General features: G+C 33.9%; 2 protein-coding genes across 23 annotated transcripts; both read left to right on the top strand.

Moving 5' to 3' along the window:
* Positions 1-407: 407 nt before the first annotated feature.
* LOC105252864 (superoxide dismutase [Mn], mitochondrial) lies at positions 408-2,728 on the top strand. Of its 2 annotated transcripts, XR_889338.3 has the most exons (4): positions 408-734; positions 1,370-1,659; positions 2,188-2,586; positions 2,666-2,728. XR_889338.3 is itself a non-coding variant. In XM_011260494.3 (3 exons), the coding sequence occupies exons 1-3, from the start codon at positions 697-699 to the stop codon at positions 2,514-2,516; spliced, it is 657 nt and encodes a 218-aa protein (XP_011258796.2). In that variant the 5' UTR covers positions 408-696; the 3' UTR covers positions 2,517-2,728. The 2 variants fall into 2 exon arrangements, 1 of the variants encoding a protein (XP_011258796.2); XM_011260494.3 differs by having other exon boundaries at positions 2,188-2,728.
* Positions 2,729-3,393: 665 nt separating this feature from the next.
* On the top strand, positions 3,394-26,618 carry LOC105252876 (kinesin-like protein unc-104). 21 transcript variants are annotated; one of them, XM_011260519.3, is made up of 31 exons: positions 3,394-3,750; positions 5,465-5,618; positions 13,574-13,751; positions 13,840-13,922; positions 14,012-14,090; positions 14,384-14,729; positions 14,822-15,077; positions 15,196-15,198; positions 15,296-15,453; positions 15,605-15,750; positions 16,182-16,220; positions 17,053-17,190; positions 17,301-17,747; positions 17,858-18,063; positions 18,140-18,257; positions 18,542-18,714; positions 19,025-19,203; positions 19,849-19,986; positions 20,968-21,105; positions 21,462-21,580; positions 21,662-22,037; positions 22,117-22,207; positions 22,299-22,414; positions 22,509-23,052; positions 23,128-23,317; positions 23,761-24,008; positions 24,098-24,400; positions 24,854-25,141; positions 25,238-25,374; positions 25,460-25,561; positions 25,764-26,618. In XM_011260519.3, exons 3-31 carry the CDS (start codon positions 13,652-13,654, stop codon positions 25,864-25,866), a joined length of 5,364 nt encoding a protein of 1,787 aa, XP_011258821.1. In that variant the 5' UTR covers positions 3,394-3,750; positions 5,465-5,618; positions 13,574-13,651; the 3' UTR covers positions 25,867-26,618. The 21 variants fall into 21 exon arrangements, with proteins under 21 accessions (XP_011258821.1, XP_011258900.1, XP_011258804.1 ...); XM_011260598.3 differs by lacking the exon at positions 5,465-5,618 and having other exon boundaries at positions 18,563-18,714; XM_011260502.3 differs by lacking the exon at positions 5,465-5,618.
* The last annotated feature ends 352 nt before the right edge of the window (positions 26,619-26,970 follow it).

Here is a 26,970-nt window from a genome sequence, read left to right as displayed (position 1 = left end):
TAAAAAATATGTACGATATGTATTTCATCTTAAATTTTTACATCATGTCATTATTTTTCTTTTAAGAATCTACTACAAAATATAATAATAACTTCTAATTATACACTGAAAATAAAATTTTTTCGTATGCAATATTTTGTAATTATGGTGCCTTCTTTTTTTAAAATCATTATTAATCATTAAATTATATCATTAAATCATTAAATATATATATATTAAAAATATATTTATATGGTTAAATCACATAAAGTCATCATTAATTATTTAAATTATTTACTCGATATAAGTTTATGTTTATATAAAATATTTTATATTAAAAAAAACAATAGAGAATTTATGATCCTTTATACGGTGCAATTATATCTAGATACGAGCCTGCTTATATCGATCACATGACAGTGACATTACGCATGCATGTGAGTCTCCCGTCTCCCGCGCGCGCGGTAGAATTTGCTTCACGATTCACAATCTTTCTACCATTCTACGTTGGTCGCATTTATGGATAATGCGATATTGCAAAAGTCGGTATCGCAAGTATTCGGCAAGTAGTTTGCCAGTAGTTTGCGCTACTAGCGTGGTATACTTCGTGTACGCAAACAGTTTGTAATAAAAACCAAGACTAACCAAATAGATCTGTCAAGAGGAATCATTGAATTATTTTTCAAAAATAAAGTCCACTTTTCTATTTTTTCCATCATGTTTGCAGTAAGGCGTATTCTCGTCTCCAATACAATGTAAATATACCAATATCGCTTAACATTCGATCTTGTTTTCGTATTATGTAATATTTCTAACCTAATATATAACCTCAATATTTTTGCACCGATATATTTCTTATCTGCATCGAGCTTTCATTTGTGTGTGAATCGTTAATAATTTATGTAGAATGATATGTATGTCAGCAATTTATATGAAATAAGATTGACAAACAAGATGCGCAATGAATAATCATGCAAACAAAAAATAATTTACTTTTAGATTCTAGATGTCTTTCTTGTGCATTTATTCACGACCGGCAAAAATTTATGTATGATTTATTTAAAGAAATGTTCCGTTTTTCAAACAAACGAACAATACAATGTTTCAAAAAATAAATTTTATATTCGCTTATCGATATATAATTAAACTGTCTATCTAGAGCTTGTAATCAATTTTTTATGTGCATTCTTAAGTATAGTTTTTTGATAATTACATCTTCGATAAATTGCAAATTATATTATAATTGTAATGAGAAATAATGAACATTTGAAAATTAAAAAACGCATTTATTATGTGTATCTATTTTTTACATACTAAATGTTTTCTATATATCTTACATTTCTTATAAACAATATAATTCAATATTAACAGTGGTTAATGCAATTTACAGCAAGGACATATTTGTGAGATCAAAGCACTCGCTTCCAGATTTACCGTATGATTATAAAGCTCTAGAGCCCATCATAAGTGCAGAAATAATGCAGCTTCATCATTCCAAACATCACGCAACATATGTCAATAACTTGAATATTGCTGAAGAGAAGTTGAAGGAAGCAGCTGCAAAAGGTGACGTCAATACACAAATCGCTCTAGCCCCAGCCATCAAGTTTAATGGTGGTGGTCATATCAATCATTCGATCTTCTGGTGTAATCTTTCACCCTGTGGTGGTGATCCAGATGGTAATAATGAGAAAAATGAATATAATCAATTAATTAATTTTTGGACACATATATAGAAAAGAAATACTAAGTGAATTAAATTTGTTTCATATGAAAATAGGAAGTAATTTTTAAAAATGTGTATCTTTGCAGAGTTCTCTCTTTTTAAAGTTTGTATTAGATTGAAGCTGTAAGATTCAATCTATCACATTTTACCTTTTAATGATTTAAATGATGATATTTGTAATTCTCAGTTAATTAAATTTTATAGTGTATAATCATAATTAGTCTCTAATATATAGTTAATGTTGACTTTAAGATTTTAAGTTTTAAAAAATTTTTTCAAATAATATATGAAATTAAAGAAATAGCTCTGTAAAAGATTCTTTCAAATAAATATGATATTTAAAAATTGTGAAATTTTATTTTTCTTAAAGATAAAAAATAGGGAAAAATACATCAAATTTAAATATTAATATATGTATCAGAGAATTTTAAAATTGCCTTTTTAAAACTGTAATATATTGATATATCTATTAATTGTCCTAGCCACCTTGGTGAAACAGATTGAGAAGGATTTTGGCAGTTTGGAAGAATTGAAAAAACGTTTATCTGAAACAACTGTGGCAATTCAGGGCTCTGGCTGGGGTTGGCTTGGATATGATCAAAAAGCGAAGTCGCTCAGAATAGCGACCTGTGCGAATCAGGATCCGCTGCAAGCCACAACTGGTCTTATACCTCTCTTTGGTATCGATGTATGGGAACATGCTTATTATTTGCAATACAAGAATGTACGTCCCGACTATGTGAAAGCAATCTTTGACATTGTCAATTGGAAGGACGTGAACGCGCGTTTCAAAACCGCTGCCGGCTGCTGAAGAATCGATGTAGACATTTAGTGCATTTGAATCCGTTTTAAATATGTCATTTAAAATGACACTTTTTAGGGTTTGTATTATCACGAATTTTCGTCACATATCCAATGATATGCCTGTGATTTTCTCTGTATGCTTTTCTTCTTTTCCAGACTATATCTAACAAGATTTGTGTAATTATGAACAAGTGATAAGTAAAACAAATGTAAAAAGTATGAGCAACATTTATTTATCCTTAGATAATATCTTATCCTTAGAATGAAACTAAATGTAGCTTTTATTTTGGGAATATTTCTCAAATGCAATTTCTTAAATACATTGTTTTTTTGTTCCATGTAAAAAGTGCATTTATCAAATAAAACAATATTTATTTCTTTTAAATCATGAAAATATATTCAATATATTGAATACTGATTATAAAAAATATGAAATATTTAAGTATTATATCTTGTTTCTGATTAGCTGAATACTTGAAAAGCATACATAACAGATATTCACAGATATATTTTTCCAAATAATTTTGTGTGTTGATTCATGAATAAATTATGGGGTAAAAGATATTTCCTTATAATTTATCAGCCCAAATTAGTACTAATAGCAGAAATTAGTTAAATTGATTTTTTCAATTAAGTAGATTATTAAATTTTATAATTTAATTTGTGCATAATCAAATTTCCTGATATCCATGTAAAAATATAAATACAAATTACTAGAGAAATGACAAATTTGAATTTAACACTTTAAAGATTCCCGCGCATATAGAGCATGGATCGGAGGAGACGTCGTGCAAAATTTCTCGACTATCCCCCGACAAAGAAAAAAAACAAGGTTATGTTCGGGAATCAGTGGTAAACTTGTATGAATCACCCGAGTGTCACTCGAGAAAAATAATCTGCATGCGCGCGCGTGATCTTTACGAAGAGAGAGCGGACTCGACGAGAGACGAGAGCGCAAGCCCGTGAACCGCGCGAGTTGTGGCAAATTGAAGAGGAACGCACGGAACGGGGCGCCGTTCGCAGAACGCGAAGTAGGAGAGTAGACGCAGGGGAAAAGGGCTAGCGTTCTCTCGTAACATCGCGTGATAATCGATCGTTCGCCACGACACGGGGAAGTCGGTCCACGACGCGTAGCGTGTACGACGCGACGCGCTCGCTGCCGCCGAGGAACGAGGAACACCGCCAGGAGCCAGTATGGCCGTAGGAGCTCAGCTGTTTTCACGTCACTGCCTACATATCTGGTGAGTATATCTCGCTCGTGTTTCGCGCCACGGATTACGCTACTCGCGCGATTTTCACTTTGCACGCCGTCGTCGTGATCGCTGCTCTCGTCGTCAATCGTCGTTACAAAGCAAGGGTAAAGTAAGGTTTCGCGAGCGCAACATTGTGTGAACGCGACGTGATAATTATTTATTTAAACGGCGTTTTATCGACGAGACCGAGCGAGGGCATCGAGTGCTTCCGAGTACCGGGACGATCGAATCGTCTTTGTTTGTCATTTTGAAGTAAACGTCAAAAATGAGCCCTTTCACCTGTCATTTTATGTCGGGATATATCGGAAACGGATCGCGTCGTTCTTCATATTTCAAGGTAATTATACATCTTCGATTTTATCCGATCTTTCAGGATTTTAAACTTGCGTATATTAAAATTCTCGAAATTGAAAAATAATAAGTTACATATATACATATATGAATAAATTACACGTAAGAATTTTGAAGAAAATGTCATTCTGGAGCACTTGGCAATCGAAATTATCGAAAGGACAAGATGAAATCTGTTTAGTATCTCAGATTTTCTGCATTATATTTATTTGCGAAAATGATTTCTGTCGTTGGAAGCCATCACAGTTTTGCGATTAATGATACAAGGTGGTTGATTGAATTTTCATGTTATGTCCTGACTTATATCCTGAGCGATTCACACGTTGCATGTTGAGGGTTAAAACACAGGGATGAGGGATGGAATAAGAAATGAATTTTTACGATAAATGGCGCATTATTTCAGTGTAAATTGGAGATATTCTTTATTTTTAGTTACTTGTAATGTTGGTATATTTTGCATATTCTGCGGTAGACGTGAAATCAATAGTCGAAATAGAACGAAGAGGGGACAGAAAAAATTAAAAAAGCGACATGGTATTACTTTTATTGAACGGTGCAAAAAAGAAATCAACAATTCGATATTTATAAAAAAAGTGAAAAACGCTATCTCTTATTTATCGTTTCTCCATTGTTATAACTATATCATCCCTTTTATTTATACTCGTGTGTTATCCAGGTTGATATACTTCGTGTATCTTCGTAGCTATCGGTCTGTATTGTTTTTTTTGTTCATTTATTATTAAATATGTCTATCCTATATCGAGAATTTTAAACGTCATTCTTTCGCGTATTTTTCATTAAATTCTTTAAAAATAATAATTTTGAATGTTAATCTCTTTATATCGAATATTTAATTAATATTCGATATAAAGGGATTATTTTTGAATTGAATGTTAATATTACATGTAAGCTTACATATAATTCTGTGAATTTTGAGATATAATCAATTAATTGAAAATTTGATTGACGTTTTCAATTGGCGAAAAACAAAATACAACATAGATAGTTATATATAAAATAATGTTCATTGGGTCGAAGATTAAATTTTGTACTTGAATTGATAATTGGTATATTAATTACGATTTTTACCATTCGATAAATATTAAAATTGATTATATGGTCATTTTAATTTAGCGATTATGCCTTATAATATTTTATTATTTACTCACACAAGCCCTTGATTTTTATTTTAAAAAAAATTATTTTTTTAATTTAATTTAGAGATGAGAAAGTAACTTCAACTTTTTTTTGTTAAAGAAGAATTAACTTCAAATTTGTTTCATGACATCAATCTTCGATCAATTTGTCCCATCATTCTCGTTACATTTTGACCCTTTCGTTCCCGTCACAGATCGTTATAGATAGTGAGTACCTCCAGATTGACTGAAATGGCATGAGGGTAACGATTTGACAGGGGCGGGAGTACAAAGAGAACTGAAGGGCTCGAGAGTTACGACAGACCATAGGCAACATTTCGTGATATAAACGAAGTGCAAAGGGCTAAGGTAGGTCAGCAATAATCGATGTTTCGAGTATTGTGACTACTAATTGCGAATTCGTTAACAACTCGATATTTTGGATGACACATATATAATTTTTAATCTTCTGTAACGTTATGGGATTATTCATCGATTCACTCTTCGATTAGAGCGCGTTTGTATTTCGAAAGTGAAAATTCAATTGTTAATTTTAATTTTCTCACTTTTAATTTTCTTCTTTAAGTAAGAAAGAAAAAATTAATCTTACGCAAGAAAGAAAAAAATTATTCTGATAATATTGATAACATTAAAATTCTTAATATCTTTTAGATAATTGCTTTTTATCAGCATATATCGATACATTGAAATCAGAATAAACGACATTATTTTTTTATTTGAGAATGAAAGAAACAATAAACATTGGATATATATTTTAAAACTGTTATTTTTTCAATTAGAAATCATTTATTATATTCTGAAATCATTTTTGTTAACAAACATGTCACTAAATTAAACATTTAAATTGCTTCTGACCAAATTAAATTATTCAAACGAATAAATTAAAATAGAAAAATATGTGGGTGGAAAATAAATAAATAAGAAATATATATTATGAATATTTTAAATTGACTTTTTAAAAAAGAGCTATTAGAAAAAAGCTTGAATTTTATAAAATTTCAGTATCTGTGACGTCTTATTAAAAATACAGATGTCGTGAAAATAAATGACATCCAATATTCTCAGAAATTGACATCACTTTATATTGTATGAATTTATATGTAGTTAAAATTATGACTGTTCCAGTTTTCGAAAACATCCATCAAATAATTAAAAATAGCTTTTTTTCAAAAATGAATATCTTCATAACTTTACTTTATGTTATTTTACATGCACATATATTTGTGCTATATTAAATAAAGCGAAATGGATGAAGAAAAATCAATAAGAATTTGTTTTGTAAAATCAAAGAGATTTCAAAGGTTGATGTTTCACGAAAATAAATTTTCTCTACAATTTATATATAATTCTTTTGGATATATTAAACATGCGAAAGTATATTTTTCGCGTGTTCTCTTTAACAAAAAATGTCATGGGATTATAAAATAAATAATAAAATTTGCAAATTTTTTTAGCAACCTAGAATGCTGAAAATTAATTAGAGAAAAATTCCTTTTTTTTACAAAGAAATATTGTCTCGAAATTGATCATAGAATCCATATAAGAAAGTGCAAGCGAAAGTTATGAGTCATTCTATATCATCTTATGCAACAGTCTTGTTCTATAGAACAAGCACGTCAACAAATTTTACGAGACTCGCTCGTTAATTCGACTCGACTCGTTAAATTTTCCGTATAACCCGAAATTTCCTTCTCGGAAATGTCGCGTTCCTCGAGACGACCGACGCGACGACGCCGGGCGTCGCGTCGCGTCGCGCGGCGGACACGTTACATGTTAATAATTCGCTCTCGGGACGGCGTGTCGGTGACGAAAAGGGGATGATTTTTGTATAGTTAATCGACGTTGATGTCGAAGCAAAAGAGAAAGAGAGAGAAAGCGCGCGCGGGCGTACGAGCGTATGTAGGCGTGTGTGTTTTGCGCGCGCGGTACCATCGGCGATGTCGTGGATATCTTTTACTTATTGATTGCGCTCTGTGAAAATTGGCCGGCGCCGCCTGCGTCGCATCGGTCGATCGTCGGGGTTGCAAGCTGACGTCACTTGGTGTGCCTCCGCGAGCTATTGATTTTCTCCCTCTAGGTGCGACGCGATTGGTCCATAAACCGAGAAAGCGGCCAGAGAAAACGGCCCTGGACCACCACGGTGTTGTCGATCGACGCGCGCAACTCTCCACCCGTCTCACATCGATGTAATTCATCTGTGTGTGTGTGTTTAGTTGTGTATGTATATACATGTATACATGTGTATGAGTGTACACGTGTAAACTCGGGCGCGGGTATGTGGGCGGCCACGTTGATTCCATCCACCACCCCTAGTGCTATGCCGGTATCGCGATGCCACTCGAGAGATTCGTGGGAAGAACGTAGATGGAAATGCGTTCCGGGGGCGTAAACCGTCATCGAATCATATTCGGAGAACGCGGAGGGTGACACGACGTTTTCACCCTCGTCCCCTGGAGGTAAAGGCGGCGTCGAACGGATGAACGATTAATCGGTCTCGTAATGTCCCGGACTCATCCGCAGCTTGATGGCCGATTGCGCACATCGGTGAATCTACATGCCGCTACCTTTCCCCCCCTAGCGAGGGGATGACTTCTAAAGAATTCCTTCATTTCGCAAAATGAGATTTCCCGCTAGAATGCCGCGAGATGACTTACGCCCGGGGACGTGAATGAAATTCACCGAAGTGATATCGAATGCCTTTGAATTTTATGTAATTTCGACGAGATTGTCCAATACCAATTTTTTAATTTTATATAATATTAATATATATAAATATTTTTTTTTCTTAAGAAAATCTGGAATGCTCAGGGGTTTTTTATACTTGCAGAATTCCCATAGAATTTTATTGGGACTAAAAAAATTTTTTATAAAAAATTCTTTTATAAATATATATTTATTTTTGTTTACATATTCAATATCTTAACAAAATTGAATACGTAAATGCAATATATATATTTTTATTATTTTAATTATAATAAAACGAGAAAAATATTATACAAGTGAAAAATGTTTATCTTATGAAAGCTATTAATTTTTTTTCAGTATATTTGCAAATGTAACATTTAAACTTAAACGGCTCTGTATTTTTCCTTAATATGAATGAAATGCATTAGAAAACGCACAGTAAAAAAATTATTTATAAATTTGCATTAAAAAATTTTTTAAATATTCTTTTTACCTGAAATTCAAAGAAAAATATCTATAAGATCAGGGAATTTTTAGAGAAATTTTTTACAAAATTTAAGTAAATATCCTGAATATATATAATTAATTTATCGTGTGTGTGTATGCATGTAATACATGCAAAATCGATCAATAGTCGATCAATAGTCGATCATAGACTTGACGCGAAACACTATTTTGTTTCTTGATAACAGCCATGTCAGAGAATTTTTTTCTTTATAGGTATATAACGTATATGAGTTACATACAGTATATATACAGTATGTCTGTATGGAACTTTTATCATAACATGAGGGTAGCTCGCGTAAGAATGGTCTCTCTTCATCCTTCCATCTCCGATAAATAATGCTCATGCATCTCAATGCGAAGGTCATTTAAACATTTTCCATGGATAGAACATTCAATTTGAACATTGTGAATCATTTTAAAATTTTCCAAAAATTTTGTAGAGTTGAGAAATGATTCTCATCGCATAAGTAAAAGCATTTCTATACCCGATCTAAACTGAATTCGAAAATTCTCCGGATTTCTGAGATTACAATAAGTCTGATATTATTTTTTAATTAATATTACATTTCAAATACAATAATCAAATCATCGTCTGATTTTTATTACAAAAACTCATATTTAGAACGCATTGATATCCATGCTTGATATACATCTTCACTTTAAACGTATATAAAATGTATATGCTATATTATAAAAGCTGAAAAGTATTAATAATCAATGTATCTCTTATATACAATGACATGTTTAATGTATTCATTCGACGACACAATGAATTGTTTGTGTATTATACAATATAAAGTCACGTAAAAGCGCGCAAGGATATCTAAAGGACGTCAAAAATATCTGAGATATTATTGGTCTTGTTCAATATACCTTGAAAAAAATATTTGCTCTGTTTAAAAAATTCATTAAAATTATAAACTCGCGATAAATTTGCGGAATATTTAACGCGTTTTTAACACAACTTTTCAAATTTATTTTTGATATCGACTGTACGACAAGTGAAATAAGCTAATTAAGTAAGAATTAAGTAAAAAGCTTTTTCTTGTACGATCTTGATGAGAATCGGATATTTAATCAAAAATTTATTTAATTATTTCAGTTTTTATTTATAAATTGGATTTATTTTATCTTTTGATCTACATTTTTTGCCAAGTTTGACGTCTATCATTTATAAATCAACTCATACGAAAATTTTAATAAATGTTTACGTGTGTCAACAATTTATTAATTGTGCTAAATAAAAATAACCGATTGATTTCTTCATATAACGATATTATTATTATTAGTTTCACAGCCAAACGTAAAAAGACCCGAATAGCATTCGATTGACTTCGGGTTTGACAAATTTACTTTTCGAATATAGACAATAAACTACTATTATTAATTACATAGACATTTTTTATCCTATATAATATTTAATTTCTGTATGATTTAATAAGATTTCTTAACACAAATGCGTATTAAATTTTTACTGATTTCTTAATGTTGGAGTCTGTCGTGATTTCAATTATATAATGAATAATTTCTTCTTTTTCCGTCACATTAAATAATTAATCTATAAACGCACCCTCTCTCTAAACATTCATTAAAGTTGATTACCTTGTAATCTTGTCGAGATTTAAACTCACATTTATCATGCCTTGTTGTCATTCGCGACCTAGATATATAACAAATTAAAGTTTTAAAAGATTTTAATATCTACAGGTAGCTCTTATAATCTGCGCGATAATATCTGAAATATCTGCTATTCAGCGTAATTAGATCAATGTGCACCTGGTGTACTCAGGTGTCGAGTCTACCCTTCTCTCCCTTATATATATGCACGCGTGCACACACTCTGCCTTTTTGTCAAAGAATAGACGATACAAGTTTATTTTCGAATGAAAAACAGCTCTTGCAAACTAATTAATACGAATGTCGTATACGTCAAAATAATTTAATAAATTCTGATAACTGCGTTCTAATTAACTCGCTGTATCTTTTCACCTTCAGCCTTCAAGTCGGAGTTACTTAGTGGAAGATATTTGCGTTCTCGGGTACTTTGTTCTTCGTACCATCCAGCGAGGAAATCATGAGTTGCGCGCGTGGCAGGAAGCGAATATTACAACCCTTACGACCGCCTTACAAGGCATTCGCGCGTGGTTTGTAGCTACCTACTCTGTGCTCTCCCTCTTCTCTCTTCTCCCTTTAGTGGTTAAAATACGGCACGGTAACTCGAGACACAGGCTGTGACTAGGGATACTTTAATTTAATAGGATATGGACATTTTTATTTTTTTATCCACGAATATTATATATGGGAAATAAAACATTTGATAGCGATAAACAACTCTCACTTTATCTCCCAATCTGATTTTAAACATAAATTTAACAATTAGCCAACGATATCATTTTTACACATGCGTTCTTTTAAGGCATTTTTTCAAAAAAGACATAAATAAATAACGATAATTGGAGACAATAAATTGAAAATGGAGCAGTAAATATAAATGATAAAATTAAATGATTTGTTTATCATAATTATATTTGACAGTTTTAAAATAAAATAATTATATAATAAAAGAAGGAGAATATATTTATTCGTGCAACTGTAAGATACAAAAAGTAATATAAATGAAAAAAGACGCTTTTTAATTCAATTTAGTTAGAGACTCATTTCATAATAATGATTTGTCTTTTAAGAATAGCATCTCTTTGCGTGAATATCATAAAACGTCAATATCACAGGAAAATAATATTATCGTATCTCAGAGAAAGACAGCAGAAAAGACGAAATAATATCAATTGCTTCTGTTGCTATTAATTAAAATAACGCAAAAAAGAATGTTTTTCCTGGAAACAACGAGAGAAATATCGATACTCATACTGATTCGATATCAAAGAGGTAGAGAAGTATCAGTACCCTACTAAACTTAAGTATCCCTACTCTAGACACGAGTCTGTGTCCCCGACGACGACGGAGCATCACGCAGGCGCCCGCGGTATACGTCGTCAGTACTCGCTACAACGACGGGATAACAACGGGGGTGGCATTGCAAGAGCGGAGAAGCGAATTCGCCGAAGTCCGCTTGGCAGACAGGTAGACAGACGGACAAGCAGGCAGGCTGTAATTCGCACAGGGGTATGTGCGTGCGCGGGTGTATACGCGTGAGTGTTACGTGGGTAAACGCGCTATAATGTCCGCTTACGGGGGTTTCGTGGATCGCGGATCGTCCAGCGGATGGCCGACGTAGTGACGTATAGTGAGTCGACGTGAAGCATCGCGCCGCGACTCTTGATCTTCCTCTGGAGAGAGTCACCTTTCCTCGTGAGGTCATTTCATTCGCGAGGCTCCTCTCATCACAGTCCGCATCTTTTTCTTCTCGCCTAGAGACGAACGGCGCTCCCCGAAGGTAAGACCCGACCACGTATCCTTCGAACGTGTGGACGATCGATCGTAAAAATCCACATATACGCTGTTCCTCGCCTCCGCCCCTTCCGGACCTTCCTCCGCGAACAGTACTCGGACGCCGTCGTATCGATCACACCGCTGCCGTGATGGTGTTTTGTACGTCAATTACGAAGGTGGCCTCGCAGAAGGGATATCTTCTTGAAATGTGATGACGTCCAACGTTCCTATGGTTCTTCTCCACGCGTATCGTACACCTTCGAGCCTCTCACATCCTGACGAATTTACATCTATGATTTAAGGGGTTCTATAAAGTCGCGAAAGGTAGACGCTGTTAATTGAAAAAAAAATCAATTTCTTTAACTCTTATTTAATATTTTTCACTGTGCACTGAAGAATATGCCTTGTAAATATATTAACTATTCAATTATTTCAGATGACATACACATCAATTATTTCATATGACATACACTTCTTTTTTTTCTTTATTAATTAATTTTTTAGTAATTAAAACATTTGTTTTTCCTTGCAATTTTTTCTCGATTACATCGTTAAATAATCTTTTTGACAAATCTTAATTTAGTATGAAAATGTAGGACGTTTTAAATATTTATGAGAATTTTATCGAAAGATAAATCTATATTTTTTTTTTTTTTAAATAACGAAATAAGATAAAAAATAATGCATAAGAGGATTGATTTTCATGAATAGGGCAAATGTTAATTATTTGAAAGCTCTACTCGTCGATCATATTTAATTTATGATAATTTTTAAGAAAATTCTTAATCAGATTTTAAGAAAATATAACTCACATTACAGAGATAACTCATTTACATAATTATACACATATGTTCTCTATACTTTTATTCCTTTTTACATAACAACATTTGCGAGGTTTATTTGTGGAAGAGAATAATTTGACATTTGGAAAATGGATTTTGTGTAAATTATTCTTTCGTTTTCTCAAAGTATTTATATCTACTTTCTTCAAATATTCACAAGTTAGTCGTAATTTCATTTTCCGCATATGATATGACTTCTCTAGCTTTTCACGAATAGATCATGCGCGCGCGCGAATATTAATTAATTATTCTTTGATAAAATCTACGTATTTCTGTACGGATCAATGACCCGTACTATGCTTCAACGACATTTGTAAGTGTAAATTATTTTATTTTACTAATTTATTACTGTATCGATCAGATTTTATCTAATCCTTTTCACTCTATGATTTGTAAGTAGGAATTTAATTGTTTAATATTTTCAAGTTTTAAATATTTACAATCAAATACATTAAAAAAAATTTACTAATTTCTTATTGATTCACTTGATCTAATAGCATCCTTGAACATAATGTAAAACACACATTTGCATAAATTAAGATTGTAGAAAGATTATAAAATATATGAATTCTTGAGAGTAGAGAATTCAGACGTCGCAATTGAGATTAAATATTAATGAATTTCTAATATTGATCTTTTATTTTTACTTACAAGAAAATTTTCTTCTGTCTGAACGATGAACTTTGACTTAAGAAATTTATCGATTATATTATTAAAAATATAAATAATTAATATTTATTATTAATATTAATAATATAAATCATTATTATGTATTGTATATTAATATAAATAACAATTAATAATATACTATTAATAATATAAAGTAATTAATAAATTCGACGACGACATTATAACAATTGAAATAAAATTTTGTTGTAGAGAGTTTAATAGAGAGGAAGTTATCACCAGCACCGCCGCCGGCTTTATCCGACGCTAAGTTAAAAAAAAACAAGAAAAATGTCGTCGGTTAAGGTGGCGGTGAGGGTACGACCCTTCAACCATCGCGAAATCACTCGTCAGGCACAATGTATCATAGATATGACAGGGAACACTACTTGTAAGTTTCTTTAACTCATAATTTAAACCAACAATGCATAAACTTACGCTGCATAATCTATGCTATACCTGTTATTTTTACATTATAGCCATAGTGAATCCTAAGGCCACACCGGGAAGCAAAGACGCTGTCAAAAGCTTCAATTATGATTATTCCTACTTTTCTATGGACGTAAGTGTATCTGTTTTTTATTTTAATGAAAAATATTAAGAGATAATATTATTATATTTATTTTATGGTGAATTTTCATATTTGTGCAGCCAAATGATGAGAACTATTCATCTCAACTCATGGTTTACAAAGATATCGGCGAAGAAATGTTGATACACGCTTTTGAAGGTAGATATTAGTTAACAGATTACGTGTTTTTTTAAATCTTTTTTTAACGACTCGTTAAAAAATAACTAAACAAATTCGTATTTAAAACCATACGAATAATGTAATAGCTCTTGTACAAGAAATAACTGTAAATATAGTCACACATTATCAACTATTAAAGTTATCTTTTAAATAAAATTTATTGAAACCAATATATTATTTACGTAATATATTATTTTTCAAAAAAATTAATCAAAATTAATTTGTACATTTTACTATAGACGTTATATAATTTATTTTGTTTTGCGATACAGGCTATAATGTTTGCATTTTCGCATACGGTCAAACTGGCGCCGGTAAATCTTACACCATGATGGGTAAGCAAGAAGATGGACAGGAAGGAATAATACCGCAAATATGCAAGGATCTGTTTAGGAAAATTAGCTATACGTCTAATGAACGATTGAAGTATTCGGTAGAAGTGAGTTATATGGAAATCTATTGCGAGAGAGTGCGCGACTTGTTGAATCCAAAAAATAGGGGGAATCTTCGAGTAAGGGAGCACCCTCTTTATGGACCTTACGTAGAAGATCTTTCCAAATTGGCTGTACTGTCGTACCAAGATATTCACGATCTTATAGACGAGGGTAACAAGGCCAGGTTAGTTTAAATACCACATACTAATTATTTATATAAATTCTTTTCGTAACATGTTTAATACATTGTTGAGAATCATATTGTAATCATTCTAGAACTGTCGCAGCAACAAATATGAACGAAACATCCAGTAGATCGCACGCTGTTTTCACTATATTCTTTACACAACAGCAGCAGGACTGCGCCACCGGTTTGATGACAGAGAAAGTTAGTAAAATATCGCTGGTTGATTTAGCTGGATCCGAGAGAGCCGATTCGACAGGTGCTAAAGGTACACGATTGAAGGAAGGAGCTAATATTAACAAGAGTCTGACAACTCTCGGAAAGGTTATTAGTGCCCTAGCCGAAATTGTAAGTATCTTGCTCAAATTTTTACGTTACATTAAATACCGAATATATCATATTGATATTATATTGAAATATATCATATTATTACGCGTTTGTTTGCTGCTTTATCGCGGATTGTTAGGCGGTAAGTTTATTGAAATTAAAATTAGAATTTTCGAAATAAATTAATTATACAAGTAATATATAATTTTTTTTTTTTGTCAATTTTTGTTTCTTTATAGGCAACAAAAAAGAAGAAAAAGGCCGATTTCATACCATACAGAGACTCAGTTTTAACATGGTTATTACGGGAGAACTTGGGTGGAAATTCAAAAACTGCTATGATTGCAGCAATTAGTCCTGCCGACATCAATTACGATGAGACACTCTCGACTTTACGGTAAGAGATTTTCATTGTTTGTTATATATATTTTTTAATTATTGAAATATATTAAAATTAGAGTTTCTGAAATAAATTAAAATTTGAATTAAAATATGTATATTGAAGCGTTAATTATTTTAGATTTAAAAGATTTTGGTTTTATTGATAGATATGCAGACAGAGCGAAACAGATCGTTTGCAAGGCCGTTGTCAATGAAGATGCAAATGCCAGACTTATCAGAGAACTCAAAGAAGAAATACAGAAACTACGGGAACTTCTAAAACAGGAAGGCATCGATGTTCAAGAAGGTAAAGGTATCATTTCTTTCAGTAAGCTTTTAAAAATTAATATAAAAGAATTGGATTATATATATATAAAAAGCTCTTTATTCTTGAAAGCATACGAGACGAAGACAGACTGAATAAAACTTGATCAGTAATTAAATACAAATATAAATAATCTCCTAATTAGACTCTGTTAATAAATTCACATGTGCTTTACATATAATTAATATCGTTGTAAATATATGATTCTTATTTTATATATTATGCTAATTGTTGATCGTCTTTTCTACGATTTAAATATAGTTTACATAATAATATTGTTGTCATGTAGGAATTAACACATACGTGCCATAAAAAATCTAAATTCTTGATTATAAATTAATTGCTATTGCACAGCGCGCGATAGAGGCAATTCATTCACATAGTATTTTTTTCTTTGTTTCCCCTTGCGCTCGATATAGGGCCAGATGGCAAAGTTACGTACGAAAAGAAAGAATCTAGTAAGTAAAAATGCTAACAATCCATATAACAGCAAAGAATACAGTCAAGACAGGCATCGTCCATCTCTTACGCCTCTGTCGTAGATATTTTATTATTTTTCTTTCATTTATGCGCTTATATTTTATTGTCAAGCGCAAAATATATTTATCAGTGATACATATATATATATATATATATAAATTTCTTCTTTTATACGTTTGCTTCACGAATTTTCTTTTGTCTTCATTTAATGTACGTCTGTCCTGTTAATATTTATCGCGATTGCGCTTCCCTCCTTTATATCTGATGTAGTTAACATCTCGCAATAATTTTTTTTTTCATTAAAATTTAAGTGAAATTAATTTAATCAATGCTGTGTAAATTGATGATCCATTATGCTTCTATTGTTTGCAAGAACAAGAATGTGTAAATTATTGAATAAATTATGGAATAAATGTGTTACATTATAGAAGATAAAAAATATATGAAGATAATATATAAGGATGTTAAAAAAATTAATTAAATTTATAATCGAAAATTCATATAATACATATCGAATGGTGATATACATTATATCATAATTATACATATTTAAATTATGTTGGTGCTCTAAATACATCACAACTTATTCGAATTATATCTTTGAAGTTTGAAAAGGATTGATTAATTAATTAGCAACACAATATATAAACTCTTTTCAGCTTCTGACATATGTCTCTTCATCTACGCCACTGCTTTAATTATGGCTTTTGATGTTTACATTACGACACACATGATACCGACTCCGACGCAGGCTTGCCATTCTAACATATGACTGCATTTTCTCGACTCTTGACCATTCTTATTTTACAGGGGATGAAATTATCAGAACGAACAAGCGAAATGAAGAGGATACCAAGGAGACACGGCCGAGAATCCCCTCCCATACTACATCTACTATCGCCGAAGAAGCAGTTGATCAATTGCAAGCATCTGAAAAATTGATCGCAGGTAACTGGAATTATTTTAACAATGTACATTTTTATAATTTTTAATAAATGTCGTATTTTAACTAATGTTTAATAAATTATCTATTTTAACTAATTCTACTTCTGTTTCAGAATTGAACGAAACGTGGGAAGAGAAGCTGAAACGAACGGAATCGATTCGTCTGCAACGCGAAGCGGTATTCGCCGAAATGGGAGTCGCTGTGAAAGAAGATGGTGTCACAGTGGGTGTATTCTCACCGAAAAAGACACCGCATTTAGTAAATCTAAACGAGGATCCTCTCATGTCGGAATGTCTGATCTATTATATCAAGGACGGATTTACGCGCATCGGTAGCGCTGAAGCTATTATACCCCAGGATATTCAGCTGTGCGGCCCGCATATACTAAGCGAACATTGTGTTTTCGAAAATCATGAGGGCATCATAACTCTTATACCGAAGAAAGGAGCTTTGATCTATGTCAATGGTCGCGAAGTGACCGAATCGCTTATTCTGACGACTGGTTCGCGTGTTATCCTGGGAAAAAGTCATGTTTTCCGATTTAATCATCCTGATCAAGGTACTATAAAGCATCTTTAATATTTGATATGTATGTGATTTACGATGTTATAGATATTTACTAGAGAGAATATATAAATACTGTATATTTCTTGTTGTTCAATCATTCAGTACGCGAACGAATAGCAAATGGATCACCAGCGGAAACTCCTGGCAACATTGAACCAGTCGCGGACTGGGACTTTGCACAGGTTGAGCTGTTAGAAAAACAGGGCATCGATCTGAAGGTTGAAATGGAGAAGAGATTACTTGTGTTGGAGGAACAGTTCCGTAAAGAAAAGGAAGAAGCTGATCAACTGTTTGAGGAGCAACGAAAGGTACGTGTACAAATACATATATGATCTCTAAATTCATATATACATTATTGCAATTGATAATTGTTCCTATGAATAGAGCTACGAAGCACGGATAGACGCATTGCAGAGACAGGTGGAAGAACAAAGTATGACAATGTCTATGTACAGCAGTTATACGCCAGAAGATTTCAACAATATCGAGGAAGATATTTTCGGTGAGTGTGGAAAATATAATCGCTCTTCGAATGTCTAATATATTTTGGTATAGCTATGCCCGATCAATTGGGCATTCTCTTATCTAACACGTGTAACACTCCGAATGTTTTTTTTTTTCATAAGTTACCACACTATTGACTTATGAAAGTTTATTGCATGCAATGGAGCATATTCACACTTGTTGATAGGACATAGCATATTCTCGTAAAGTAAACTCGGTATTATTTTATAAAATGCTTGGCTTTTCTCTGACTGTTTTGCCTGGTAATGGCTTGCATTTCAGTCAACCCATTGTTTGACGCAGAGAGCAACTGGACCGAGAGAGAGTTTCAACTGGCCGCTTGGGCCTTCCGCAAGTGGAAATATCATCAATTTACGAGTTTACGGGACGATCTTTGGGGCAACGCGATATTCCTTAAAGAGGCTAATGCCATATCTGTTGAATTAAAAAAGAAGGTACAGTCGTGAATTTATAATGAAAAACTTTAGCACACTTTTCTGACTTTTGCACTAATGCGTCCTTGTATACTTTTGGATATGAACTTTTTTCGCATATTTTCGATAAATAATAAAAATTACGTTTACTTGTATGATTTGCGTATATGTACATCTTTTTTATTGCGATATTTTTTTACAGAAATATCATACATTTTACAAAAATAGCATTATTTGATATTATTAAGAATTTATAGTTTTCAAAAAAACCTATAAAAAAAAACTTTCCTTGCCATAATGGATTTTGTTGCATTAATTTTCTCTCTTTTAGGTTCAATTCCAATTTACTTTACTCACGGATACTCTTTATTCGCCACTACCACCTGATCTTTTACCTGTCATGGATGACGAAGATGAGGATGAGAGGCCGTTTCCACGCACGATCGTTGCTGTTGAAGTCCAGGATACGAAAAATGGTGCTACGCATTACTGGACATTAGATAAACTAAGGTTTGCTTTATATTTATTTCATATTTTATTATAGTTTCCATCCGTGCTGAGGGAAAGAGAAGTATAAATGAAATGCACATATCTTATATTTCTAAAAAATATAAGATATCATAATTAATATCATAATTAATCATCTTTTGAAGAAGTTAACGATATTCTATTAAGTAATTTTGTAATTAAATTATAATTGCATTATATATATATATATATATATATATATATATATATATATATATATAACTAAAATTGTACATCCAGCATGTTCTACAATATTACCGTGCAATTATTTATTTCTATAAACGAAATAAAATTTGTTCATGCAACGCGTTTAATAGTCTCTTTTATTTCGTTACTAATGCACGAATGCACTTGTTGCGTGCTTAATGAAAATTATGTTTTAAAGATTACCTGCTCGTGTGTGTCGGAAACTATAATATTAATACGGAAACTAAACAATTTTGTAATAATATTTATATCGCGAAGTGATCAAAAATTCTCCCAGGCGCATCGCGCATCAAAGATATTGAAAGTTTGCATTTGCTACTCAAGCAAAATCGCGGCTTATCTATGTTAGATTGAATCGACATTCGGATAGAGAGCGCATACAAAAGGACGCACAGCGAAGTAATACATGTTGACTTGTAGACAGCGCTTGGAGCTGATGCGACACGTGTACAACGAGGACTCGAGCCCTAGCACTCCGGAGGCCAAAGAGGATATTTTCCAATGCCTTACGATCTACTCTAATCCGAAGTTCTCGCTCGCAAATCTTTTGCCTTCGAGGTTGGTGCGCGAGGCTCTCCTCTTATCGCCATGTTAACACGCTTTACGCCCGGCCTCGAAGAACTTTTCATTACTGGCCGCAACAGTCGTGCGTTTTATCGCCGTGCGTGTTTTTTGTCGTTTTTTCGCTCTTTCTGTTTTGTGAGAGGCTTTCTCGATATGGCAACGCGATGCTCGCCGGTACAAGAAACGAAATCGAGCTTTGCACTTGGAACTCGCGAACGTTTTCGACGATTCTGCATGGTTTGTTTTCAGTTCATAGCGTAACGTGACAAATCGGATCGAATAGATTGAGCTCCCTCCTCCTCCTCTTTCTCGCAAAAATTTACGCCATCGCGTTTATTAAACGCAGCACCGCTTCTGCTGCTGTAAAGAATATTTCTATGCTGTCTGAATGTGAGAAGTGTGTCTCTTCACATTCTATGCACGTCTATCTCAAACACTAACACATCTTCTTTATTATCTCCCGCTGAGCTCGTGTCCTCACTATCTCGCTTTTCAATTTAACATGCACGTGTATATCCGAGATTGTGACACAACTCGATTAAGATGGAAACGATGGAAAAACAAATATTAGACGTAAAAAGAAATTCAAAAATTTTACATTTTATAATAAACGTGTGTCTATTTATTTCAAATATTTTTTTATCAATTATATAACATTCACTTATGATTGTTAAATAATACACTTCATATTGTGAGAACAAAATTTCTGGATGAGAAAAATTGAATGAAATAATTGCATCTATGCGATTATTATTCTGATTGTAACAATAAAATATCGATATAAATACGTATGAAAAGATCAAAAAGATCTTTGAATTTTGAAGATGAAAAAATTCTTGAAGAAGTTCAGCTGAAGAAATTTTTGATCAAGTTTTGAACACGTTTTGATGATTTAACACACCAATTACGATCACATTTACATAACTATATCTTATGTAGAACTCGTAGTAGATAATAATCTTTTTTGTTCTTCAGACAAAGGTTGGAGCTGATGCGCGAGATGTATCACAATGAGGCCGAACTCTCGCCTACATCTCCAGATTTCAATATCGAATCTATCACAGGTGGCGATCCGTTTTACGATAGATTCCCGTGGTTCCGCATGGTCGGCAGGTAAACGAACAATTAGTATCGGAATTTTAATTAAATTTACTTTATATAAGTAATTGTTACTGCTATTCAAAATATGATGTATTAATTTCTATTTCTTTAACATTATTACAAAACTCATATACAATATAAAACATAAAATTTATATATTTTAAATATTTTTGATACTAAAATATAATGAAAGCGATGATGAAAACTAAATATATTGAAGTTTTTCGTTATAGATGAAATTTGTATTACTTCCAATCTTCATTAGTATGTAATACTATAATTCCTTTCTGCTTTTTTATGTTTTTTTTAATATATCGCCATAATACTAATATTATTTTATACTAATATGATTTTAAATCTAATTTTAGAGCCTTCGTGTATCTGAGCAATCTCATGTATCCAGTGCCGTTGATTCACAAAGTAGCGATTGTGAATGAGAAGGGCGATGTTAAGGGTTACTTGCGGGTCGCTGTACAAGCCGTAGTCGGTACGTAATCCGTAGCCATACTGTCGTTTTATTTCATATATCATATACATATAGGACATACATAAGGAATCCTTCTTCCAGAAGAGGAAAATAGCGAATACTCAAGCGGCGTCAGACAATCAGCACGAATCTCTTTTGAGGATGATCTATTTGGCGGGCACAAGCATAACAAACGGAACACACTTTTGGCTCAAACTTTGGAGAAGAATCGACAAATCGTATTGCACGAGGAACGCGTTGTCGAGGGACATAACGAAATTAATCAGAAAGACATGAAAGACGAGGATGATATAGGAGACGCTGACAGTGGCAGAGGCGATAGCTCGGTTTCGAGTGACATGAAGGAGGAGGATTTGCCGGATCATTTGCAATCTGGCGCGGAATTCACTTTTAGGGTAACGGTCCTACAAGCTATGGGTATTTCTACAGAATACGCTGACATTTTCTGTCAATTCAAGTAAGTACGCCTATATTTCAGTATATTTTAAACGTGATATTTTAAATGTAAACACATTGCAATGTAATTATTTTTGCAGCTTCCTACATCGACATGACGAAGCTTTCTCGACAGAACCGGTGAAGAACACAGGCAAGGGCAATCCACCAGGATTTTATCACGTACAAAATGTAAGTGTTATCGAAAATAATCATGTTTCAAATTAATAGAAAGAGCTTTATCCGAATTAGATTATGGGTAATATTTTTTATCAATATACAGATTACGGTCACGGTTACCAAATCCTTCTTAGAGTATTTGAAGACACAACCTATCGTCTTTGAAGTGTTTGGTCATTATCAACAACATCCGTTACACAAGGATGCGAAGCTGGAATAGTGAGTGTTAATCGATAAATGCTTTAATTCTATTTTATTGTATTTTACTTGTAAGAACTTTTTTCATACAAGACACATTTGTGTGTTTACATAGCAGCGTACGACAACCACCGAAGAGGATGCTTCCGCCTTCCATACCGATCAGCCAACCAGTTCGTTCGCCGAAATTCGGCAGCGTTCTACCGTCTCCCAGCACGTCTCACGTACATGCCAAGTACGATGTATTGGTGTGGTTCGAAATTTGCGAATTGGCACCGAACGGGGAGTACGTACCGTCGGTGGTAGATCATAGCGATGATCTGCCGTGTCGCGGATTGTTTTTGCTTCATCAAGGTATACAGCGACGTATACGAATCACCATTGTGCACGAACCGGCTTCTGAATTGAGATGGAAGGATGTGCGCGAACTCGTGGTTGGCCGTATCCGAAATACCCCGGAACCCGAGGAAGAGGATAACGACTCATCTGTACTCTCCTTAGGCCTATTCCCTGGCGAATATCTTGAGATTCCCGGTGACGATCGCACTATGTTTAGATTCGAAGCAGCTTGGGACAGCTCCCTGCACAATTCGGCTCTGCTTAATCGAGTCACGTCTTATGGAGAGCAAATCTTTATGACCATTTCAGCGTATCTTGAGGTACATATCAGAAATATATTTAAATCACTTTTAGAAACATTTTGTAAAGTATTATCTTTTACTTGTATCAATTAGCTGGAGAACTGTGGAAGACCTGCTATCATCACGAAGGACCTGAGCATGATCATCTATGGAAGGGACGCAAGAGTCGGCCCGCGTTCGCTTAAACACTTATTTAGCGGCAGTTATCGCAATCAAGAAGCGAATCGACTCAGCGGCGTCTACGAACTAGTGCTACGCCGTTCTTCGGAAGCAGGTAGCCCAGGTTTGTCATGTCTAACCATAGTGTAGTCCCGTGTTTCATTTAATATCGCACATTAAGATGGAATTCCCACCTCAAATTATATATTTCATTTTCTCTGGAAAACATTTGTATGTTTATCTAATTGTATATATCTATAAAAAATATCGGATATGGTGTTTGATGGATTTCAAGGATTAAAACGTGATTTAGATATCATTCTCCAGTTTGAGAAAAAAAATAGCAATATTCCAATATTATAATTATACACATTGATTATTCTAATTCTATAAGATATTCATTTAATTAACATATTATAAATTTCTTACCATCTTTCGATATAACAAAGTTCCTTAAAATATTTTTTTTGTAAACGCAATAGATGTTTTATATTTTCTCATATTTTGGATTCTTTCTTTTCTCTTTCACTCGATACCCATCCCTTTTCCTTCCCTATTTATTTGTAGGAGTTCAAAGACGTCAACGTCGCGTCTTGGATACGAGTTCCACGTATGTCAGGGGTGAAGAGAATCTGCATGGATGGAGACCGCGCGGAGACAGTCTCATATTTGATCATCAATGGGAGCTCGAGAAGTTGACGAGGCTAGAGGAAGTGGAGAGAGTGCGGCACACATTATTGTTGCGGGAAAAACTCGGTATCGACAAACTATCATTCTGCAATAAACCTTTGCACGATTTCACGAAGAGTGAAAAGGTAGTTGTACATATTCTACATTTATTAAAATATATGTGATATACGCGTGATATACAATAATATATGCATATTTTTCTGATATGTCTTAGGATGTATGTAACATGGTGGCAAAAGCCACGAACGAACCACATGCCAGCCCGGTGAAGCTGAAACGCTCAACCAGTAAAGATGTGTACGAACCCTGGGAAATGACCGAGAGGGAGCGTGAATTGGCGACCAAATATATTAAACTTATCCAAGGAAGAATCCCAAGCAAAGAACCGATACTACTTGCTGATGTTTCACCCGGAGAGGATACCATAACCGATCTATCCGCGTCTATGATGTCCTCGGTCATATCGTCCTCGTCTCAAGAGTCAGTATATGCGAGAGCTAGCGATTTCTTGAAGCAGGTAACCCTCCCTGCATGCCTCATGAGTGCTCCTGCTAGTAGCGGTTGTCCACGCTTTGCTTCATCGTTCCTCTTTAGAACAACATAAGCAATATGATATCCTTGGAAGTTGAAACAAAACAATATTCATTCATTACTAATTTTACAATATTTACCCGATAAATTTTACATGAAATATGAATGAAAGCATCGATTGTTTCGAAGCGATTAAAAAAAAGCAACAAAAAACAACATTCACATTTTTATTATTGCCTACCGCGGCGATTCACAACACATTAATTTAGTTCGCTACATATTATATCGCGCTTCTTTAAAACGATACAGCTTCTAAAATATTTATGCTTTCGCATTCGTTTCAACGCGTGGCAATGAGACGCTCGACTCGTCTCGACGTACCGAGATTGACAACCGCCAGCATGATTGGCTCAGGGTTATGCTGGAGTGTTACTTGCAGGCTGCTGATATAATAGTATGGAGCAGGTCTAAGTCGTGCCTCCTTAGGTTAAGCTCACCGGAGAGGGCTAGATTGCAAGAGCTCCAAGAGAGTATATTGGCAAGTGAGTCGGCCAATCAAACTTGCACAGTCGCACCGCCACCGTTGGGCTCATCTTCACCGTCGAAGGAGAACTTGGTGTTGTATGTACCGGAGGTGGAGGAAATTCGTATTAGCCCGGTCATTGCGCGGAAAGGCTACTTGAACGTTCTCGAACACAAGACCAACGGTTGGAAGAAACGCTGGGTGGTGCGTTCGTCATCATTAAACCTACGTTTCCTTGCCTATATATGCGTGTATCTGTGTAATATCAAGATCTAATATTATATTTTTCCTTTGCTTCAGGCTGTTCGTCGACCATATGTTCTTATTTTCCGAGAGGAAAAGGATCCCGTTGAAAGAGCGCTAATTAATTTAGCTACAGCTCAAGTTGAATACTCCGAGGATCAGCTGGCCATGGTGAAAGTGCCGAATACATTCAGGTAAACTCTTTGCGAAAAAATTTAAAAAGATAAATATATATGCAATTGTGTAACTTTCTAAAATATCTGTTTTTATTTATTATAGTGTTGTTACCAAGCACAGAGGATACTTGCTGCAGACTTTAGGCGATAAGGAGGTCTACGATTGGCTGTACGCAATTAATCCTCTCCTAGCTGGTCAAATTAGGTACGTGCAACAAGCGTAAACTTATTTTGTCCTTTCTCGTTTTTATTTTAATTATTGAGAATTATTTTAATTATTAGAAATATTATTAGAATTATTTTAATTATTGAGAATTAAAAAAAAATACACAGTACAGTACAGTACATTATTTTATATGCATGAATTACATGGAAACGAAGAGACTATGCTTAATACGGTTTTGTAGGTCAAAACTCGCACGCAAAGGTCCGGCTGCATCGAATTTAAGCAACGGCGCGCCAATCGGCCTGACACCGACTCTGGAGCAACCGTGCAATCAGACCAAGTGAGTGGTCGATACTATGGCCGGGGTAACGAGTGCAATAGCAAAAGCGTCGGAAAAAATGCTGTGCTGGTCGCACTCGGCCTTAGAGTCCCAAGACTTGTGTAACTTTCGATTTTCGTTAGTCTTTGATTAATCCTTGAGTGGAGGCTGAGCGCTGTTGAGATTTAATCCACGATCGACAGCACGGTAATATCGACGTTTTACTTTACGCAGCGTTTCCTTAGCACGTTTAGGGTGAAAAAGGAGATGCTCGTCTTTCGAAGAAGTTACAAACGCGCGTACAAAAGCAATTGCTATTAATACATTACTGTATTACATCGGAAAATTCGTTTCCACGTCTCTCCGTACATTTCGAATTCATATTCGAAATGCTTTTCACGTTGACGAGACGAAATCAGAGATTCGTACGCGCGAATATTTCCGTTGAAACTTTTATTTCTACGACGCGTTGACGTAACCTATCGTGATATACCCCTTTACGCATGCAACGTGTGAGAAGGATAGAAATGCATTTATGCCTAATAAACGTATTCTTAAGATGATCATTGAAAACGAGGTAAGGTATACACGTTATAGATATATCTGATAAAAGAAGTATGCGAGGAAAAGGCAAGAAAGAGAGGGAGAGAAAGGAAATAATAAAGAGAAAAAAAAAAGAGAACGAAACAAAGAGATTTGGGTATTGATAATTTCATTCGCAAGCTTGACGATCACTTAGTACTCTACTCGAAAAAGTATCTACGACGAAGGAAAAAAAATATTAATATACAATTTTCTATGAGAATTACATTCCCATTCTCTTTTCATGTTTTTCTTTATTTATTCGATAAGCGAATCAGATCTAGACGATGCTGAGCATCCAATTTTGACAATGTGAAAAGTTGTACTATTATTGTACACGCAATCGATTGACCGTCGCTCGATGAAGAATTTCGACTTCCGAATTGAAAATTCTTAAATAGCTTTAATTGTGATATATCTAATAAAATGGGATTTTGCATCGGAATGAAAAGAGATTTGAATATCATCTAAAATGTGAAAAGCTAATCAGAAAGCAAGGACAGAAAAAGAGAGAGAGAGAGAAAGAGAGAATTGCAATTTCTTGAAG

Source organism: Camponotus floridanus, unplaced genomic scaffold (genome assembly GCF_003227725.1).
Source record: "Camponotus floridanus strain SB8 unplaced genomic scaffold, Cflo_v7.5 scaffold22, whole genome shotgun sequence".
In the NCBI taxonomy this organism is placed as follows: Eukaryota; Metazoa; Arthropoda; class Insecta; order Hymenoptera; family Formicidae; genus Camponotus; species Camponotus floridanus.
The sequence above is the reverse complement of the archived record's forward strand: the minus strand, read 5'-3'. Positions and strand labels throughout refer to the sequence as shown.